General features: G+C 36.5%; 2 protein-coding genes and 1 non-coding gene across 3 annotated transcripts in view; 2 read left to right on the top strand and 1 right to left on the bottom strand.

Annotated features, from left to right (window-relative positions):
* The first annotated feature begins 1,684 nt into the window (after window positions 1-1,684).
* On the top strand, window positions 1,685-1,757 carry trnaa-agc (transfer RNA alanine (anticodon AGC)). Its single transcript has one exon. It is a non-coding gene; the product is annotated as a tRNA-Ala (tRNA).
* A 1,707-nt stretch (window positions 1,758-3,464) lies between these two features.
* tm6sf2b (transmembrane 6 superfamily member 2b) lies at window positions 3,465-13,594 on the bottom strand. Its single transcript, XM_063013234.1, is given in 10 exon segments — window positions 3,465-3,912; window positions 5,285-5,404; window positions 7,666-7,752; window positions 7,755-7,859; window positions 7,953-8,077; window positions 8,210-8,292; window positions 8,957-9,060; window positions 9,144-9,241; window positions 11,862-11,956; window positions 13,509-13,594. Coding segments are annotated over 10 exon segments (1,167 nt in total). The 3' UTR covers window positions 3,465-3,648.
* Window positions 13,595-14,446: 852 nt separating this feature from the next.
* sbno2b (strawberry notch homolog 2b) overlaps window positions 14,447-20,986 on the top strand; it is a 72,881-nt gene continuing 66,341 nt past the window's right edge. Inside the window, exon 1 of the mRNA XM_063012450.1 lies at window positions 14,447-14,603. The gene's annotated coding sequence lies outside the window, so the exon portion shown is untranslated. The remainder of the gene's footprint in view (window positions 14,604-20,986) is intronic.

Genomic DNA, 20,986 nt, shown 5'->3' with positions numbered 1-20,986 from the left:
GATTCATTCAGTATGATATATACAGTGCACAAGAGTAATGCATGTAAGTAATAAACATATTAGTTCTAATTTTATGTTTGTAGTGGGGGAAACGATTATTTTCAGTAATTTGACTCAGATCCTCAAATGAATCGAATCCTTAACTCACTGATTCATTCTACTCATCGATAGTGTTTACTCATCACCAGTAATAATCATATACTGATCAGGGTTACGGTGGGTCTCAGTGAAAAAGGAAATATACCCTGAACATTTCAAACTTCAAATGTATTGTACAGCAAAACACATTGTCATTACTTACTCATACAAATAGAAGTTAAGAACTTTTAGTTTGATGCATTATGTAAAAAACTGTTAAAAAAAATTCATTAGTCTAAGATTTCAAGTTCTTAAATTAGTTTCTTCAATACAACTGATTTATAGTATTAAATAATGTGCAGTGCAGCTATAAGGTAAAGTTGCAGCATCCCAGGTCACATTTTATTGGTATTTGAAACAAATCTACTTAAAAGCAAATTCAAATTGAAAATAAATTTACAGCAATGTATTTTAAAAAGTTTAAATAGTACTATACAATTTCAAACATTTAAAAATTCTAATAAGAAATGTGGCATGTGCATAGGTTTGGACACTGTTAAGTCAGTAGGTTCTACAGTATAACACATTATTTATTAAATATCACAGCTTGCCTTTGAACGTATATAAAAAATAAAATATATCTTTGGTTATAATGCTACTGTACACGCCAGGATTCCAGGGCTGACCAGGGTCCTATTCCTAACCTTAGACCTAGATGTATGGATGGATGGATGGATGGATGGATGGATAGATAGATAGATAGATAGATAGATAGATAGATAGATAGATAGATAGATAGATAGATAGATAGATAGATAGATAGATAGATAGATAGATAGATAGATAGATAGATAGATCCTAATAATAACCTTGACCTTAAAACTGTGGTACATCATTCCAGAACTACACTGATGCCGCAGTTTTGGGCCAGAACTGCTCCATCACATAATGCAAAATCTATTGGGACTTTATAAAGACTTTAATACACTAAATGGTTAAAAGTATATATACTTCCATATATGGAAACCTGACCATGATGTTGTTGTACATTCTATTCAAAACTAATGGACAGCAGTATATTATTTCTTTAACTCCTGTAAAGATGTTTAATAGTGGTGAGATCAGATATCTGTGTCGTTCCTACCAACCAACCAATCCAACCTTCATATTAATGGATCTTTCTGTATCAGAACGCTTTAGTGCACTTCTTCCCAAGTTTCAAACAAACAGCGTAAACTGTATTCAGCACGCCAACTTTAGTCTTATATTAATTTATACACTAAATAAAGTGTATAAAAAGTATTTATACAAGTTTGGCGATGTTTGTGCTCGTCCTCCTGTCTTAAAACGCCATTAATGCTGTTGCTGTAGTAAGCAAGCCGTTAGCATGGTGTTGTGTTTAGCTAGTCGTTTGTATTTGTTGCTACCGCGGTTTCTCCATTTTCGCGTGTTTTAAATTAGTTTTATTTAATTTACATGAGTTATTGTTTGCCGTGTACTTTAGTAAAGCTGTAAAAATTGAAATAAAGAAGTAGAATTAAGATTGAGAACGTGAGTTCGGATAGGTGTATTCAGTATAGGACACAGTTGCCAGCTCTCTGCTACAGGGGAATTAGCTCAAATGGTAGAGCGCTCGCTTAGCATGCGAGAGGTAGCGGGATCGATGCCCGCATTCTCCAAGCATGTTTTTCTCTCTTTGTTTTGTCAAACCGCAAATATTATGTTAATGTTTATGTAAATAGTTTATAAACCATTACTTCTCATTTTTGGGTGTAATTTCCTTTCCAGAATCTAACAGTAAAACTTGACAGATTTGGTTCTTGGACTGTATTAAAGGTGACCTGGTTAATATTTAATTGTACTGTAAAATTGTAATATTTAATTTAAATATGTAACTGTAATATTCTAAAAAAAAAAAACTATAAAAAAAAACCATCAAGTTTTAATATGACTTCGTTGCTGTCCTGCATGATACATGCAGTTTGCTACTTATTTTACAAAGTTTGTGATTTATTTATATAAAATTGTAAATTATACCTATATACCTATACCATATGCAACACACTGCAATGCACTGTGTATTCTGACACATCTGTGGGATCGGACCACACGGGCCAGCCTTCACTCCCCACGTGCATCAGTGAGCCTTGGCCGCCCATGACACTGTCGCCGGTTCACCACTGTTCCCTCCTTGGACCACTTTTGATAGATACTGACCACTGCAGACCGGATAAAATTTTAACTTTGAGGATAAAATGTCCACTTGCTGCCTAATTTATCCCACCTACTAACAGGTGCCGTGATGAAGAGATAATCAGTGTTATTCACTTCACCTGTCAGTGATCATAATGTTATGCCTCGTCAGTGTGTATATATAGTACAACTTTTGTGGTTTGTGTTAGAATTTTAGTTGGTTGTTTCTAATCACCTATAAAATCTACAAGTTATGAAAGGGTCAGGTTTTGTTAAGTGGTACGTAAAACTCAATTTTTTATATTTAATATAATTCTTCTAAAAAGTTCACTCTGAGATGTAATGTTTATAGTTTTAAATTTGTATTAAATGATCAGATCATGAAGTGACCCTAGCTGTACATTTAAGTGTTCCTCTTCTCTATTAAGGTTTCTTCTTAAGTACAATGAAATTTGCCTAAATTCTTTTACATGACGATTATTATTATTCACAGATGTGACAGATCAAGTTTAAAGTTTACTGACAGATGTAATTCTTAAATTTTCTACTTAGCTTCCTGAACCTAAATGAAAGACTCTGAATCTCCTTAGGCTTCCTCAGCACTGAAGCCATCTGTGTGTATCCTCAGTGGTGCACATCAATGCTGAGAACTGCTTTGAAAAGACAGGTCTGATTTACAGAGTCTTACAGAAGTGTTTGCATGTGCAGGAAAATGATGTGCATCCTTACATCAGCATAAAAAGCTGCTGAGTAAAAAGAATTGCCTCTAGTAATTTCTAAAGAAGCATTTAATGACAAAATAATTATTTATTCTGACTATCACTAGTATTTGTTTGTCCTGTGAAATATGATGCTATGAGTTTAGAGGCATTTTTTCTTACTTTAACACAGTAGACTTTGTACAGTGATGTAAAAAGTATTTGCTGCTTTCTGGTTTCTTATACTGCTTTTGCATATTTGCCACACTAAATGTTTTGGAATCTCTAAAAAAAACTTTATAATAAGCCAAAGACAACATTTAGCTGAAAATAATGCCAGGGATAATGACCTGTGGACTGTTACATAAAATGCTTTTTCCCTAGTTTGTCTGTGAAATGTTAACATTTTAATTAGGATAACATGTTCACCAATGTCTTAGACTCTAATATATCTTTATTAAATGTTAATAATTCAATATTTAGCATATTTGTGCTTCTTCTTGTGTATACAGCTTCTCTTAAAAACATCCATTAAAGGAAAAAGCTTAGATATGCTTTAAAATACATACATATTCTTATTCTGAAGTGCATTCTTCATTCTGAAAAACTAAGAGGGTGTGAATTTGTAAGTCATCACTTATTCATTCACACAGGGGGAAATTTAGAGTAGCCAGTTTATCTACTGGCATCCACTGGTACCGTTGGCATGTTTAAAGGATGCTGGAGTCACACAAGCATAAACTGGAAACAGGAATTTAACCCAAATTAAACCCTCCTCAGTAATTGGCATAGCCAGTTTAAATGTGCAGCGCAGGCTCAGGAGCAGCGGCCCTGTGGCATACAGCAGATTCAGAAGTAGTGCAGGAACCAAACCCGAATCTGGAAAATGAGATGCTTTGGAAGTGTGTGGATGAAGAGAGGCACCAACATGACACCACTGAGACTGAAGAGGAAAGAACACAATGAAAACTTTATTAGGTTGGTACAGTAAAACCCGTATTTTATAATTTAAATAAAACGTGCGCCCATTACAAGCCTGATTAGTATAAAGTGGTTAGTAACATTGCATAAACAAATTAGAAAGATTATTAGAAAATTTTAAGCATATTTATCATTTTAAACAGATCTCTTTCAGATTGGGTTTTTTGGTTTGCTCCCTTCCTTCTTAAAATTCTTTGGTTCTGTGTATGTGAGCGAGTAAATGGTGACTTCTTGTGTACTGCAGTGTTTGAAGATACAATAATAAATCAATATATAAAAAACAGCCTTAAATCAGCTGCCTACAAACTGATCACCATGTGGGCACCATGTATAAATGGGTAAAATAGTAGTTAAACTGGCATGTTCAGTAAATCACAATAATCAATGGCTGATCCATGGGTCAGATCTTTTTTCTTATTGTGCACATCTGGCACATCGTCATCAGTTAAACCAGATATCAGTGCCTATAAATGCAGCCAGGCTAGAAAATTGTTATCCCATTGCTACCAAACTCTTAGTCCAAATTGAAGAAGTGTGCCAGTGCAAAAAGCTCCAAGACTAATGAGCTAAAACTAGACTATGTCTTCAAGAATTCAGTGTTGCATTATATAGCTCAAAGGCATCAAATAATGGGACAGAAATCTAATGACCGCTTCTGCTTTGAGGTTCGGCCACATTTATTATTATCTACAGTGGGGACTGTAACAGAGCTGCTACTGTACAGTATAAAACCTCATTCTGGCTTTGATTAGATATGCTGCCTCCTTTGGAGGCTCAGTCCCTGTACAGAGAGACGGGAGGGGAGGATGAGCTTCTATACACCAGGGCTTTGATCACAGCGGTGTTTGATGTTCTATTTTCTGTAAGATCCCCCATAGACAGGAAACTACAATCATAGCTTTTTACATGGCACACAACATAATTTAGTTCATGTTTGAATGTGGAACAACAAATAAAATCTAATTAAATGACTGGGCTGCAATTTTTGTCCCAGGACTTAATCCTAATATTGTGTTCAGATTTCTATCCATACTAAAAATTAAATCCTGTCCAATTAGGTAAAATATATATTACATTTAATATGAATGGTGCAAGGATGGAGGGGATCAAGGCCCCACAATGGGTCGGTGCACAGTGATTCTGGGGAAGCCAGACCCACTATGACCATGACCAGGATAAAGCAGTTGTAAAACATGAAAATAAAATGAAAACAGTGAAATCCAAGGGTTTAGGTTTACAGCGAGAAGTTCATGAATATTCAAAACAGTTTAAGGAATTGTCCTGAGCAAAACTGCACAATAATAATTGTAATGATGAATTTAGTTGTTGCACACCTGTACTATGGCTCCAGCAGTGAAAACAGTCCAGTCCAGCATCCAGGTGCATCCAGGAGTCATCAGGCCGTAAACAAATGCACCCAGCATCGGCAAAGCGTGGAACAGGAGCAGCAGCATCTACAGTACAGATCAAACAGCAGGCCTTTATATAAGTACTGCATCTGTCAGCACTGCATGGTTCGTTACCTTCCTTACCTTACTTTCATCTAGAGCAGGGGTCTCAAACTCAATTTATCTGGGGGCCGCTGGAGGTAGAGTCTAGGAGCGGCTGGGCCGCATCAAGTATTCCACATAAAAAGGGTTTCAGGTATTCCAAACAAAAGAACAACTGATCCAAACTTCTCAATCGTTATTAATAACAGTTCAGAACATGAACAATTCTTCAGAACATAGGCTTCTTTTACCTACTCTTTGCTGCCAGAAACCTAAAGATCCAGCTCCCTTCAAAGATCCATTATTTTCAGAATTGTCTTACATCTTGAAGGTTTTCTTTGGGTCATTTAGTGAAAGTCACAACACCTGTAACCGTGACTTGTTTTGAGTTATGAGATCTGCAGTAGGATGTTGTTTGGTATTTGTTGGTGATGAAAAGAAGGCTGCTCTATAGAATCCACAATTAATGCCAACTTCAGTGGTTATACAGTTTGAAAATGTTTTATGGGATGGTCTGTACTAAAATAACACATTACATTCCTAAAAGCTTTAAATGTTCTATCAACATGTTTTTTCTATTATATTTCAATTAAAAACAACTATTGTGAGATTTATATCCACTTGTCCTGTTTGCATTACACAGGAGAGACCCCCCTGCTGTTAAGAATTTTTTTTTACTAACACAAGTAACGAAGTAACGTTTACTCTGAGTACGTTTTAAATGAGTTACTTTTTTACTTGAGTAGGTTTTTAGACTAGTAATTTAACTCGTATTTCAGTAAAAATTATTTAAAGTAGTAGTACTTTTACTTGAGTACAATATTTTAGTACTCTTTCCACCTCTGCCCAGTACCTGAGTGTTTGGGATATTATTCAGAAAGACCTTTCTATATATTCTGAGAGGAATTTGAAAATTTTATCATTGTTCATAGCTTTTTTGAGCACTTCGTTTTTCTTATCATTATTAAATTTATCTCTCAGGTGTTTATACATTTCACATTCATAAATAAAGTGATCTAGATTTTATTCTTTTTGTTTACATCCTACACATCCTTCTGCTCTACCAAATCTCTCTGCCACTGAGCTAACTCTGGTGTCCATGTTACTTCACCTCTCTTAATTCTTAATATCAAGTGCATTGTCTGTTTTATATATTTTAAATTCTTGCTCTTTTTGATTAAATTGTTCTTGGTAAATTTGTTTTCTTTTGCGATCGCACCTTTCTGTCCTCTGTATCTTGCACTGGCTGACAGGATATATTTTCCTTCCACTTGGTGTCGCTCTGAATCACGTTTCAGCCAAGTGACGTTGCTAATATGTTGCTAAGTGAAAAAATAATGAGTTGCGCAACGACTCGGCAAAATAGGTAAAACAAATTTGGCAGTGGTAGGTTGCACCTCAGCCAGAGTTTTTTGGAAAACCTCAATTAAAAAAAAAATTTAATTTCATAAAAACACACTGATGCCAATAAATGAGTGCAAGCACTGATGCTTGGCCATGCATTACAATTATTATGTTTTATGTATGTAAAAAGATGGGAACATGAGGTGGTGTGGAAGTTTGGCCTTCTTAAGAAAAGTACTAAAGCTCACATGTTGTGTTGGTGCAACAATACTAGAATAATGTAAAACATGAAAAATGCTTGAACGTTTGTCAATAACGATAATGAGAGCTGCTAAAATATGCTCTTCTGTTCTCAGTGGAGAGAATTGGGCATCTGCCTGCAGAGGTTTATCAGCATTAGTGATTTAGAAGTGCAGTTAATGAGTGATTACATTCACAAATTCAGGTCTATCTCCTTTCTGCTGAAGGGCTTTGGTCAGGACTCAGGGGAAAGATTAGCTTATCATCTCTTCTTAGAGAAGCACCAGTCTAAACGATAGCACGCCATCATGGCTGGACTCAGAGCACAACAAGGGCTCTGGATAACATGTTGACCCAGCTAAAACCAAAACCAAACAAAACAAAAGCACTGACAGCTACATTAGGATGTGATTAAGAAAAGGTTGGCTGACAGATGAACAGAATGAGCTGCTCAGGGTGTTTTTGTTTGTACTGTGTACTCATGATGATTGCCTGATCAATATAACATTTCTGTTTGTATGTGATAGCTTATAGAAGCTGGTAGAATGCCTACAGGCACTTTCAAACAATTCTCTCTGAATATATCAGCAATAATATCGTTATCTAAATTAGATTACTGATTAGAGTATAAATATTCTTACCATAACCTTTGGAAAACCAACTGCACTTAAATAAGTAAACCTACATAATGTATATGTATCTAGTAATGTAATGCATCTCTGAATTGTCTCACCAGTCCTCTGAAGATTGTAAAGACCATGGCACCCAGCAGGTAAATGACAAATAAAAGATCCACTGGTCTCCAGATCAGAGACTTCCTCTGTTCACGTTCTGCCTATGAAACAAGGAAATCAGCATTCTTAAAAAACACAAACTAAGCCTCTGTACAAGCCTCATTACAGTAATGATGGAGTATAATTTATCCTACCTTAGACACTGACACAACAAGTATCTCCCTTGGTTTCTGTAAGAGGCGGATAGCTCCCCAAACAGGCAGTAGTAAAAAGGGCAAGTTGATCCAGTAGGCAGGATGGATCTCAGAGGCATGCTTACCTGCAATTAAGATTGTCCTAATGACACTTGTATGGCTGCAGTGATTTCCAGGGGAAATCTAACAAGCTTTTATTAATGCTTTTTGCTTTTATTAATGCAATGTCACCATTTTATGTGTTTTTTTTAACTTACCAACAACAATCCCTGGCAAAAATACAACCATGTTGGCCAACAGTGATCCAGCCCAAAAAATTCCCAAGCTGCGGTAAGGCTTTCTGAAAGGAATTATAATAGTACATTAATTACTCACTGTTTACTATGTGTTTTTTGGTTTTAATGTGTTTTAAAAACTTTAAAATAGTCTACATGGGCATGATTGGCGATGGATTGGTGCCCTGTTAATGGTATTCCTGACTTAAAGACTACAAATAGGATAAATAATACATGCACATAACTCTATTCCTGATTTAGTGTCACACTTCGTGTTCATGGTGTACCCTGTTATAAACAGAAAGTGAATAATTAATAGGATCTGTGTGCTGTGACTGGTATAACGACTGCTTTATCCTGATTATGGTCATTTTTTGTCTGAGTCATGCAGAAACACTAGGCACAAGGATAAAACAATGCCATTTATAGGGCATCACTCTCATCCATTTACTCCCACTTAGGGTCAGATAAGGGCAGCCAGTCCACCAGTTTCATGCTTTTGGGAGATACCCAAAGGAAAGTCACTGAGACCTAGAGACGGGGGTAGAAATGAGGTTTTAACCCAGGTCTCCAGAATGCGGCACCAACAACACCTTATGTGCCACCGGGCTGCCTAGTTGAAAACTACTCTATATTTTCAGAGAATACAATCCAAGAGAACATAAAAATGGACATATTACATGAATAAAATAGATACTGAACTAGGTTTGTGTGCTGATTCATACAGACCTGCTGGACATGCAGTGGATCAGTGACAGGTACACAAAGTAGTGCACTATTCCCTCCCAGTGGCACATCATGATGGAATATGAGGCACTGAGGTATGGTTCCCCCTGCAGGAAATGCAGAATCACATCAAGCTAAGAGAAACCAACAATCCAGAAGTTTTAACATGAGCTGTAAATAATAAACTGACCCACTGCTGGTAGAACTCCATGTATCCAGACACAAAGCCGTCATATTCCAGTGCACTTATGAGAGAAATGATGCAGGTAAAGGAGAACTCTGCAAAGACTGTGTAAAAGAACAGTTTGTTGTTGTTGTTTTTAACAATTTAAAGGCCAGTTCAGTTCAAATGCTAGCAATTGTGCCACTTTCTATTATCAGTTTAATTACTATTTTAAACATGTTTACAAAAATGAATAAAAAATGAATGCCACATGACCTACTAATTAGATAATGACATTAATAAGCAGGCGTATGGTTGTTCTAAACATAGTAATTGTAAACAGTGTAACAGAGTAAACAAACAGTTTTGAAGTCATTCTTGTGTCTTCATATGACAGATGTGAGCTAATGTGGTTTATCAGCAATTAGCTTTCAGTTGAACAGTTATTAAATACGACAGGAGGACAAGGAGGCATTTCCAGTCTGCACATGTATGAATATTTATAGATTTTAATGTGTGCAAATAGGCCATAATTATTATTTGGACATTATGAAAATATTCCAAACTATTTATTACTCAGCACTTCTGAATTGTTCCTCCAATCAGATGTATTACAAGTTTTGAACAATGTGTTTATTACAGTTATAGAAGGAAACGGGTGGCTAAGTGGGTAGCACTGTCGCCTCACAGCAAGAAGGTCCTGGGTTTGATCCCCAGGTGGGGCGGTCCGTGTCCTTTCTGTGTGGAGTTTGCATGTTCTCCCCGTGTCCGTGTGGGTTTACTCCGGGTGCTCCGGTTTCTTCCCACAGTCCAAAGACATGCAAGTGAGGTGAATTGAAGACATTAAATTGTCCATGACTGTGTTTGATATATAACCTTGTGAACTGATGAACCTTGTGTAATGAGTAACTACCGTTCCTGTCATGAATGTAACCAAAGTGTAAAACATGACATTAAAATCCTAATAAACAAACAAACAAACTAGAAGGAAACGTAGCTGGTGTTATTAGGTGTTACAGTATTGTTTTATACAGGGCAGTGAAGTTAGAAGTGAAACTAAAAGAAACCACGTTGTGATTCATTCTCCAGCTTTTGGGGATCAGGCCTTAAAAGAAAGCATAATAATAGCCATACATTCTGCTAAGGCGCTGATAAATGTCTCCTGCTATTTTGTCATACGGCCTCACATTTATTTGAAAAAGCATCCATCACACCACATCATCCTAGCGTAAAAAACATTTTTTAGACTGTATGTGCTATTAAGGTGTTTTATTACTTTTTTTTTATATAACTGGAGTATAGAACATTCTCATGTATATGATGTTTATTGTTTTAAAGAGGTATCAGGGTGCTTTAAAACATTTCACAAATGACTAGGTTCTACTTTTGCATAATGTTCACAGATGCTGGTTTAAGGTAAAGATTTATACATAGTTGCTTGTAGAGAGTTTCTTTTGGCTGTATTGAAGGCACATCAGACCTTCATGTGGCATTTTCAGAGGCGCCCGGGTCAAATCATAATGAGCCACATAGGAGTAAAAAAGGCTGAAGGAGCATGTGGAGAATTATATAACACTTCCAAGAAATGTTGGGCCAATAGATTTTTTGTGTGCATTTTGTGACAGCAGTGATATTTTCATCACATTATAATGGAAGAAAAATCCAACATAAAAAAGGTGTAACAACATAGCACAAACAGAAGTGTGTGTGTGTGTGGTTTGTAAAGCAGATTCGAGCAGATTTCCTTGCTGCATCCAATTCTATGGTCAGATTGTAAGAGCTGATCTTATAGACTGCATTTGTGCTGGCATCCTCAAGAATCTGATAGAGAGCCTAACAGATAGGAAGCAGAATGGGAACACGCCTCCCTGTCTGGCTGTTAGATAAACTACAGCCTTATAATGGCATTCTCATTCTGTCACACCTTCTACTTCATACTGTTCATGATATGCTCTACTAATCCCCGGATCATATTGGTTTAGCTTACCTACCTAACAAGAATGAAAGTCGCTATCAATTCTTCCACCCTAAAGGATTAAGATTTACTTCTGTGCCACAACAACTGAATAGAATATAGAATAGATAGATATAATGCCTTTATTTGTCATTTATACAGGGTTTACAGGGTTTAAAGGTCTTATTTTGTGTGCTTGAGTATCTTTTTAAATTTTGCCAGAGCTGTTGTTGTTCTTGGATAATTTTGTTCCACAATAATAGCACTTACAGTACCAATGTTTTTCAACTGTGACTCTGTACAGAGATTCCACAGCTTTTTACTAGATTATATGCACCTCTAAGTGTGACTGAAATAGACCACTAAATAAAGTCCACTTGTTAGAAAGAATATTATAATACAATTGTACTATGACACAGCATGGCCTATTAAAAAAAAGCAAATGCAACAGGATAGCACACTTATTTCTATTTCATTTCTGTTCATTGACGTTGACGTTTTCAAAATGTAAATCATTCAGCTGGAATGCTTCTTTTGGCTTGAGCCTTTTCCTGATCCTCATCCAGATTAATCTGCTTTTGTAAAAGCATTCACAATGAGAGTAATTCATGTTCATGTTCAATGTTTGTGACATTCTAATCTGTGTTACTAAATAAAGCTTTGAATCTTTGATTTCTGCATAAATTGCAGACAGATGAAATGATTAATATGGCTTTTGAATGTCTGAGACTATATTTAAAGTAAGTATAACCATAAATAATCTATTTATTATGGGTTACATAAACTCATACCATAGAACAAAGGATCTTTTGGGGGATTGCTGCATGTAGATAGGTAGATCAAGATAAACACAGCCACCAAAACAGCAAATCCAATAACCATGGGCCTGTAAATTCAATAAGATATTGTTACAAAGAGACATTCTGTATGTAGCCAATATGTCAATTTAATGTTTCATTCTGTTGTCCAAATTTCTGTTTTCTTAATAAAATTTGTTTAATAAAACCTTTATTGATCAGACAAAAGTACTGTACAAAGAAATGTCAAGTTTTGGCTGAGCAACTTGATTGTGTTTTGTATCATTATTGGATATAAAAGGAAGATCCACCGAAGGTTCAGTCTCTGCAAGCAAATATGGGTTGTGGGTCACCACTTTATTTTAGACTTTAAAAGAGGATTGTCAGTCAGCTCAAAACAACAATTTCTCAATACAAGAAGTTCTGTTTCAAGCACGAAGAGGCACAAATTTTACTTGCAAAGTCAATTCCCAAATGGATTAAAAGTGTAACTAATTTGAAAGGTGATGTAAGTGGTAAACATGCCTCTTTTGAGTGTTAAAGGCTTTAAATTTGAAATAAAGTTTTATTTACATTTCTGCCATTTAGCTGATGCCTTTATCAAAAAACACTTACAATTGTGACCAAATGCAATGCAAGCAACTGAGGTTTAAGGGGCCCAATATGGCAGTGGTGTGGCATGAACCAGCAACCCTCAGTTAACAAGTCCAGAACTTTAACCACTGAGCTACCGCTGAAAATGAGCTACAATGTGGTCAGTAAAAGCATTAGACATCTTTAAACCATTGTCAGTTTATTTGAATGAAGAAATGTCACTTTTTCTGGATACAGGGTTTGTACAATGTATTAAACATTATTGTGTATTAGTACTGCCCTCTTGTGGCACAAAAAACAACAGCACTAATTAACTTAAACTGTTCTGCATTTTGGTTAGTAAAACATCGCCGTACCATTTTATTGCTAATATATTTTCTTTTAAAGTATGTGACCATGAGCTTATTGACCAAAACCATTGGCATTCATTTGAAGCTTGCCCTCATTGCAGCTATGATAGCTTTTACCAATTGGGAAGGATTTGTGGGAATTTGTGCTAAAATGAACATTTCAGAGCTTGGGCTCTGACGCTGTGTCTCAATTGGCATCCAATTCATCCCAGATGTGTTCAGTGAGGTTGAGGTCAGGACTCTGACCGAGGCCCTGAGGTTCCTCCACATTAAACCATGACTGTTTGGACCTTGCTTTTAGTCATGCTGAAACAGGAAAGAGGTTTTTCCTAAATGTTGCAAAATGATTTGGAAAAGGTATAGTTTATTTTATAGAATTGATTCCATACACTTATAAGCAGGTTTGGCTAAAACACCTGACCAAAAATTGGCCATTTTGTGAACAATAAATCACTTTTATGAAATAATGTGTTTGACAAAGATTACGGCTAGCTTTGATTTAAGATTCATCATAAGACACAAGTAATCATAAGAAACAGATGAATAATTGTTTTTTGATTAAATAAGACAATAATGTGCACATCTTGGTTATTACATGGTTACTATGATAGGTTTATTCTACTTTGATTATTACTAACTCAACAGGATCACACGTATTACATTAAAAATGCATGAATAGATCACAAATAACACTTACTTCCGAAAGACTGGAACATTGTTCATAATGTAAAGCACCCCAAGGGATGTCCAAGAAAAGAATGAAACACATATTTCCTGTACCATCCTGTCAGTTTATTTCCTCCGCTGTATGAAAACAAATTAGCTTCAAATGAAAGTATTACAGCCAAAGAAAGAACCACAAACAATAACAACATAATCTGCAGTGAAAGGAGTTTTTGGTTAAAGTTACGTAACTTTTTTTTGTCATAATCTGAGTAAAAAAAGAAAAAGAAAGTCTTAATTCTTTTTTTACAGTTAAACAAGGACAATGTCTGTACTGTCCCTGGATTATAATTAAACAAACAATTGAATTAAACTACCCAAGACTGGCATGGCATACACATGTATGTAAAAGTTTAGTTTTATTTGTAAATATACAATAATAAACTACCCAAGACTGGCATGACATACACATGTATGTAAACTTTTTAATATAACAAGCAGAAATAAGTCACTGTCTGGTTATCACAGCAATAGATGTACAGTACAGTATAGCAGAATGGCTGTTTACTTTAGGTTGCAGTTTACATTTACTCCAGTAGATGGAGCACTATTCACACATTCTTCAATAAATACGTTCTCATTTCTATGGTTTTTACATCAAAGTATCGCGAGTATTAATTATGTTTAACAACTTAAAGTAAACCACTGTGGTCTTTTACTGCGCTTCATGTTTAAATTTTAATATTCTAGTTATCTGGTAAACTTTTCTTTGTATTGCCCACGAACGTCTTTTTCCTACCCGTTTTCCGACAGTTAAAACAAGGTCGCATTCACATGTACGTCCTCTACTGGTGGGAATGTGTTCTAATTGTAACCAATCAAGATGCGAAATGTGACATATTAGCCAATAGTGTTTGAGGAGGCGGGACTTCTAGGAATACAGGTAGGGAAAGATGACGCCTGTCAGCTGAGTCCTGACATCGCAGGAAGTATGAAGAAATAGTCCGTCTATTCCAACCAAAGTGAGCAGTAAACAAGTAAATAAAGAGTCACTTTAACTAGAATAAATAATATGTTATAGTCTGGATGTAACCGAAATATTTAGGAATGTGACTGTCTTTATCTGAAGGTAAGTGAACAACTTTTAACTGACAAGCAGCAGCTAAATCTATAATCTGTAACTTTACAGGTTCATGAATATCAGATATAACTGAAAACAAGTTAAAATAACATGTTATATTAGTGTAAGAATAAGTGTTTTATTAGGATTATTTACAGCATCACTAAACACTTTTTTTGCTACAATGTACACTGTGTCTCTTGGTGACTTTATGGGAACTTGTTGGACACCCATAACCAAAAACAAATGATAATAAAATAAAGTTATATTTATTATATTTATGATCGTTTCATCTATAAAAACAACCACTCTTTTGAAAAGGCTTCTTACAAGACTTTATGTCTTTGAATGTCTGTGGGAATTTGTGCCCATTCAGTCAGAAGAGTATTTGTATGGCTGGGCACTGATGTTGGTCAAGAAAGCCTCAAATTTGGTTTCAGTTCATTCCAAAGCTGTTCATTAGGGTTGAAGTGAAACCCAACTGGTTGAAAGCAAAAAAAAGTTTATATAATTGATTTAGTACACCTATTAATAACTGTGACTGTGAATTCACAAATTAGAAGGGGTGTCTCAATACTTTTGTCCATATAATATAAAATCAAATGTTACAAAACTCTGGAAATACTCAAGCTAGACACTGATAATACTGGTGATTTTGATTTTGCCAGTTTCTGTTAACTGTGACTGACATTAGTCAGCGGTTTACTGTTAACTGACAAGCTTATATCATCCAATAGGAAACTAAAACTCATCATTACATATTTTACTGATTACTGCCTTGTTCACTGTTAAGCTGTTTATTGTTCAGCAGTAAGATGAAAATTAAAGTTACATTCTGGTTCTGCTCTCTGTGTTAAAATTGGTAGCAAGCAGTTCATAGCAAACATAATTAAATGTCCAAACCAAAAAAAAATAGAAAGACAGTCAATATACTGTATATTAAATGAAAACTTTTGTGTTTTGTTAGAATCCCAGAATGCATCTAAAAGAGTGGCTAAGTTGCACCTAGTTTGGGTGACGGTGTGTTTCAAATCAGCATTTAAAGTCTGTAAAGATCTTCAGCTCTCCTAGCAATCAGAATCAAGCATCAGCTGCTGGAAATGAATTTAAACAACCTTTTTAACTACAGTATTAATCGAACAATGGCTTCTTTGTTGGTTTCCAGTTAATCACTGACATCCCTACTTTAAATCATGGAGTGTCAGCACAAGTTTTAAACTTTAATCTTGTGGGACACTTGGAGGGAAATGCCTTTAAATGTCCTGTGTAATGAAGCAGAGATGCTCACTTTTGTTTTGAAAACCAACCTCCTGTGCTAAAAGCAGAAAGCTAACCTTGGCAGGAAAAATGATGTGGTTTTAATTATTTTTGTTGTAGGGATTTATCTGGAAAATCATCTGCTTACATTTAAAATGTGTATGTAAGTCATAATGTTTTCTCACACTTTAGTCATTTGATATTTGAAAAAAATTAGAAAAAAAACACTAATCCAGCTGAATCTGATCCAGGTTTTACATTGATTTTGGCAGATGTGTACATAAGAAATATCGGATATTAGCTATTACACAATACGAAACTCTTCAGTTTTTCAGATTTATGGTCGGAGAGAAATCTCCAGTTTTATCGTGCTATGTGAAGATAAAGGTGTTTGCATTGCTTCCTTTGCTCCACAGCATACCATCAGTTAATGGGCAAGCAGTTTCACTCTGACTAGATTCTCATCACATGTGAGATGTGTGAGAAACAGAAAGCAGGGGGAGTGTGTGTGTGTGTGTGTGTGTGTGTGCGTACTGAGATAGATGCAGCAGGTCTGAGCTTGTGAATTAAGGAATGCCTGACTGTGACCTGCGTGAGTCAGAACTTTGGGATGTATTTAAATTACGGAAGTCTGTCTTTACGTTTTGACCACCTCCCTTTCATTCTTTTCCCTTGTGAGTTCGTTCTTAGAAAGTTTCCACTGAAAAGGTTAATTTCAGTGGAACTGATAAGAGAACTGCAGTATTTAAATCAACATTATTTTAACGATCTTCATTTTGTGTCATTTTTTCAATATTTTTTGCACAATTTTGTTTGCTTGATTTAACATAGTGCATTAAATAAAACATAACAACATGCCGACTTTTGCACTTTGTGTGTTTTAATACATAAAAGAACAGATATGTTGTTGTTTTTTGTAATACTGTATACAGACAAAAGTATTAGGACACTACTTCTATTTTTTTAATTTATGTGTTTCAACCAATTGCAAACAGGTGTAATAAATCAATTATATAAATTAAATGCTTCCAACTTTGCAGCAACAGTTTAGGGAATGTTTTTTTTTGTTTCAGCGTAATTGTACCCCTGTGCACAAAGCAAAGTCTATAAAGACATGAAGAAAAGCTAAATTTTTAACTGAATCAGCTTTTTGAGGAATTGGGTTTGAGTAATTGCAGCATGATGCTCGGGTGGTGCAGAGCTAAATTGGAAAACAGAGTGCTATTGGCCGGCTGGGCATCTACATACAGACATGATTGGCAATGTCTGAGGGGGTCGTCATGGGCTCGAGATGGATTGGCATCCTGTCCAGGACGTGTTACTGCATTAAAACCCTGGCCAGGATAAAGAAAAAATAATTGCAGCATCATGTATGTGACCTGTTCACTTGCAGAATGTGTCACTGCTCGCCCTGTCTGAGCATCAATGAGAGTTTCGGACAAGATATTTAGTAATTTCAGAAAGAATGCATACAGATGAAATGAGTATATATTTCTGCCATATTTCAGATGAACATTTTTTTACTCTATATTTAATAACAAATGTGGGGGCTTCAATTTCATTTTCCACCAACTTCAGAGACAGTGACAGGAACCGTGTCTAATTTAGCAGCTCTCGTTTACTGTAATGTTGTAACTGACAGAAAGGCACACGGACGGAGAGCTTATATTGTAAATAGTACTCACAGAATGTGGAGTCATTTGAATTTGTACCAATTGTTTAGTTCAACAAAATTTTAATAGCTTTAGGGAAGTCGCGCCCTGTATGATCAGAAAGCGAAACTAAAGCTGTTTGTTAAACTGAGTTTGTTCTATTTAGGTGTTGCTGATCAGTTTTATAAGTTTTATAAGAACAAAACACTGGTTGAGATTAAGAAACACACAAAAAAAAAAAAAATGTAGTACTAATGAACCAGACTCTTCAGGTTTTCTCTACCATTATAAGAGCAGGTGTACTTTCTTCTTTTTAATGCATTTTCTCCCCGATTTAGTGCACTCAGTTTTGTCTTCCGCTGCTGAGAGATACCCGATTGCATCCAAGGAGAGCACGTCGCTTCTCGCCCCTGCATTCTGCACAGGCGTCTCTTCAGCCAATCAGGGTCCTTACACAGCGTATGAAGACCCACCCACCCACATATAGTCTGGCCCCCACTCTGCAGCTACAGTGCCCAATTAGTATCTGCTGCAGGCACTGACAATTATGCCCGCTAGATGGCGCCCAGCCGACTGGTGGCAACACCGAGTTTCGAACTGAGAAGAGCCTGGGCGCCAACTGGTGGACTTTTTTAAGAGTAACCTAACAAATAACCTAACAAAACTCAATAGATTAATTTTAGCTTCTTTATGTTAGGGTGGTATTTTTCAGCTCTTTTGCTTGTCATTTTTGCTATATGTCATATTAGCAAAGATACTTATAGAAGGACAATTCAAACATTTCATTTATTCCCTTTTATTTACTAAACACTTTATCTTAGTCAAGATCAGCATGAGTCTGGCACCAATCAAACAGAACCTCTAAAACTCCCTGTATAAGGGCCAATATATCACAGGCCAGAACACACTCATCAATGTACTTCCCATCCAAACTCTCACTCACTCCCAATTTTGGACATTTTAGAGCAGCCGTTTCACCTTCTGTATGTGTTAGGTGGTGGGAGAACATTTAAAGACTATTGGTCAAGGATTGTTTTCAGGTTCTCAGGACTCATGTAGCTATGCCATACCCACTTTATTAGCTTTTTGTAGCTGGTAGTGTTTCAAGTGAAACCGGACCTGTCTGACTCTGACCAGGGTAAAGTGAGTGATGAAAAAGAAATAAGAAAATAAGGTTACTTGTCCAGTCATTACATTTATAATCAGTGTTTATTTATTGGTTTGAATTGGAGTTTGTGAGTATTGATTCAGGCTAGAGAAGAACATGATTAGATGGATAAAAGCTGAACTAATGGACACTGTTGTGTATTCACAATATACTGTATCTTTACAGTTCCCAGCAATACAGTATCTAAATAATCAGAAAAACAAAGGCTCAGAGACATGTGTGTTTACATCCCCAGTTTTCCCATGACCTGCATATGTTGTTTCCTTATTACTTATTAGCTTCTCGAGACTTCTGGAGCTTGTGATTTCCTGCAACACTTACACAAGTGTCATATGACCAGCTCCTCTAGCGTTTCTTTGATGCAAATGTTAATGATGAAGATCAACTTCACATTAAAACCTTCGGCATTTAGCAGACGCTGTTGTTCAGACGACTTACAGAAGTGCTTCCTGAGTAAACATTTCCTTACTCTAGTACAAGTAGATATCGGTCTAGGAACGCAAATTTGTTAAAACCATCTTAGAACAAAAGTATAGAAAGTATAGGTAGAAGTTTTTTGTAGTGTAGATGATTAGTGAGTGCAATTTAGGTAAGTAAGTTTCAATTTAAGTACCTAATAAAGAGGTAGATCTTTTCTTTAATCTTTCTTTGAAGGTGGCGATCGACTCAGTTAAATGAACAGACGGGAAGTTTATTCCACCACCTCGATGCTTGTACAGAGAATAGCTAGATTTGTGGGTCGGAGGTTGTGTGGTACAGAACAGGGTTTCATGAGTTCTCTAAGGTGGATTAAAGCTGGATTAGATTTGTAGCTGAGCATCATTGTTTTAAACTGAATGTGGGCAGGTACAGGAAACCAGTGAAGAGGGTACCAAAGTGGGGGGACGTGACAGTGTTTGGGTGGGTTGAAAACCAGACGGGCAGCTTCATTTTGAGTCAGTTGTAATGGTTTGATAGTGGACGTTGGAGCACCTGCCAGGAGGGAGTTGCAGCAGTCCAGGCTTGAAGTGACTAGTGATTGAACAAGAATCTGAATGGCTTGCACATAGAGATCTTTTTGATGTTGTTGAGGAGGAACAAGCATGATCTTGCTATCCAGGACAACACAGAGTTTTTGTACATTATTAGATTATTGATCCGTGAGTCATTGAGAGAAATGACTATATCTTTGCGAGGAGACAGATCTCCAGGAATATATATCAGCCCAGTCTTGCTGGGCTTAAGTTTCATGTGATGAGCTGATCCATAATGAGATATTGGCCAGACATGCTGAGATGCAGCCTGAGACTTGGGTGTCTGAAGGAGGGAATGACGAAATAAGTTGAGTATCATCCACATAGGATTGGTCAGAGAAGCCATGGGAAAATATGACCAAGAGAGCTTACCAAGACTATAATTGACCCAAAACTGGTTGTGCCATCTTTAGCAGTGACCTCTTCAGCTGCACCCACATGCTTCTATTGTTTGAAAATCAAAGGAATTTTTCCCCACTTTTCCTTGCAGAATTATATTGGTTTAGGACCCTCTCCCAGCATCTCAATGGGCTTCAAGTCAAGAAGTCACCCATGTAGGAGCTCAGCTCTCACTGATTAATCAAAATTCCCAAGAATTTTGGGAATCAAGTCAGAGATTTTTCTTTACTGCATTTTGCAGACGCAGTGATCCTATTGGTCCAGTTTACTCTCAACCGATTTGTTAGAAAAATAATGGATGTTTTTAAAGCTCTGGCATAAAAAAACCTTTCTGGTATTTAAATATGACTGTTCCCTTTTAACAGTGTCCATTCCTGTATATGTTGGACCAACATGCAATGAAAGTGCATCATACAGAAACACATGACCAGCACTACATTACATCTCCTGCTGGGATTTATTAGGACGCCCTGTACATGCTACTTACTCTGCGCTTAATCCTGAGTCCAGTATCGCTGAGGTGAAGTCAGATTGAGTTATATTGTCGTTTCTTGGAAGATTTCAGCAGCTGGTTTTGGCCCTGTGTGATGTGTTGGGATGAATTGTCATGGGTTTAAACAGCTGGAAGAAGTGCCAGGTCACACTTGGGCTCTGCAGCGTGGAGAGTCTGACTGCAGGCTTTTGTGAGGTATGTTTTCACTTCAGGATCTAAAAAGCAGCATCACGCTGAGGTCAAGCTAAGGCTGCTCGAGGGTGGAGCCTGACCGTAAACAAGTGCAAAAAACAGTGAGAGAGAGAGAAAAATTTGCAGAGCGAAAGAGAGGAAGAAGATTCGTTTCTCACTGCTGCAGTCTCCTGGTGTACGATGATATATCCAGTAAGAGCAGAACTGTGTCTACCAGT

This window comes from Trichomycterus rosablanca, chromosome 17, assembly GCF_030014385.1.
Source record: "Trichomycterus rosablanca isolate fTriRos1 chromosome 17, fTriRos1.hap1, whole genome shotgun sequence".
In the NCBI taxonomy this organism is placed as follows: Eukaryota; Metazoa; Chordata; class Actinopteri; order Siluriformes; family Trichomycteridae; genus Trichomycterus; species Trichomycterus rosablanca.
Note: the sequence above shows the minus strand (reverse complement) of the source record. Positions and strands in the feature narration are given on the sequence as shown.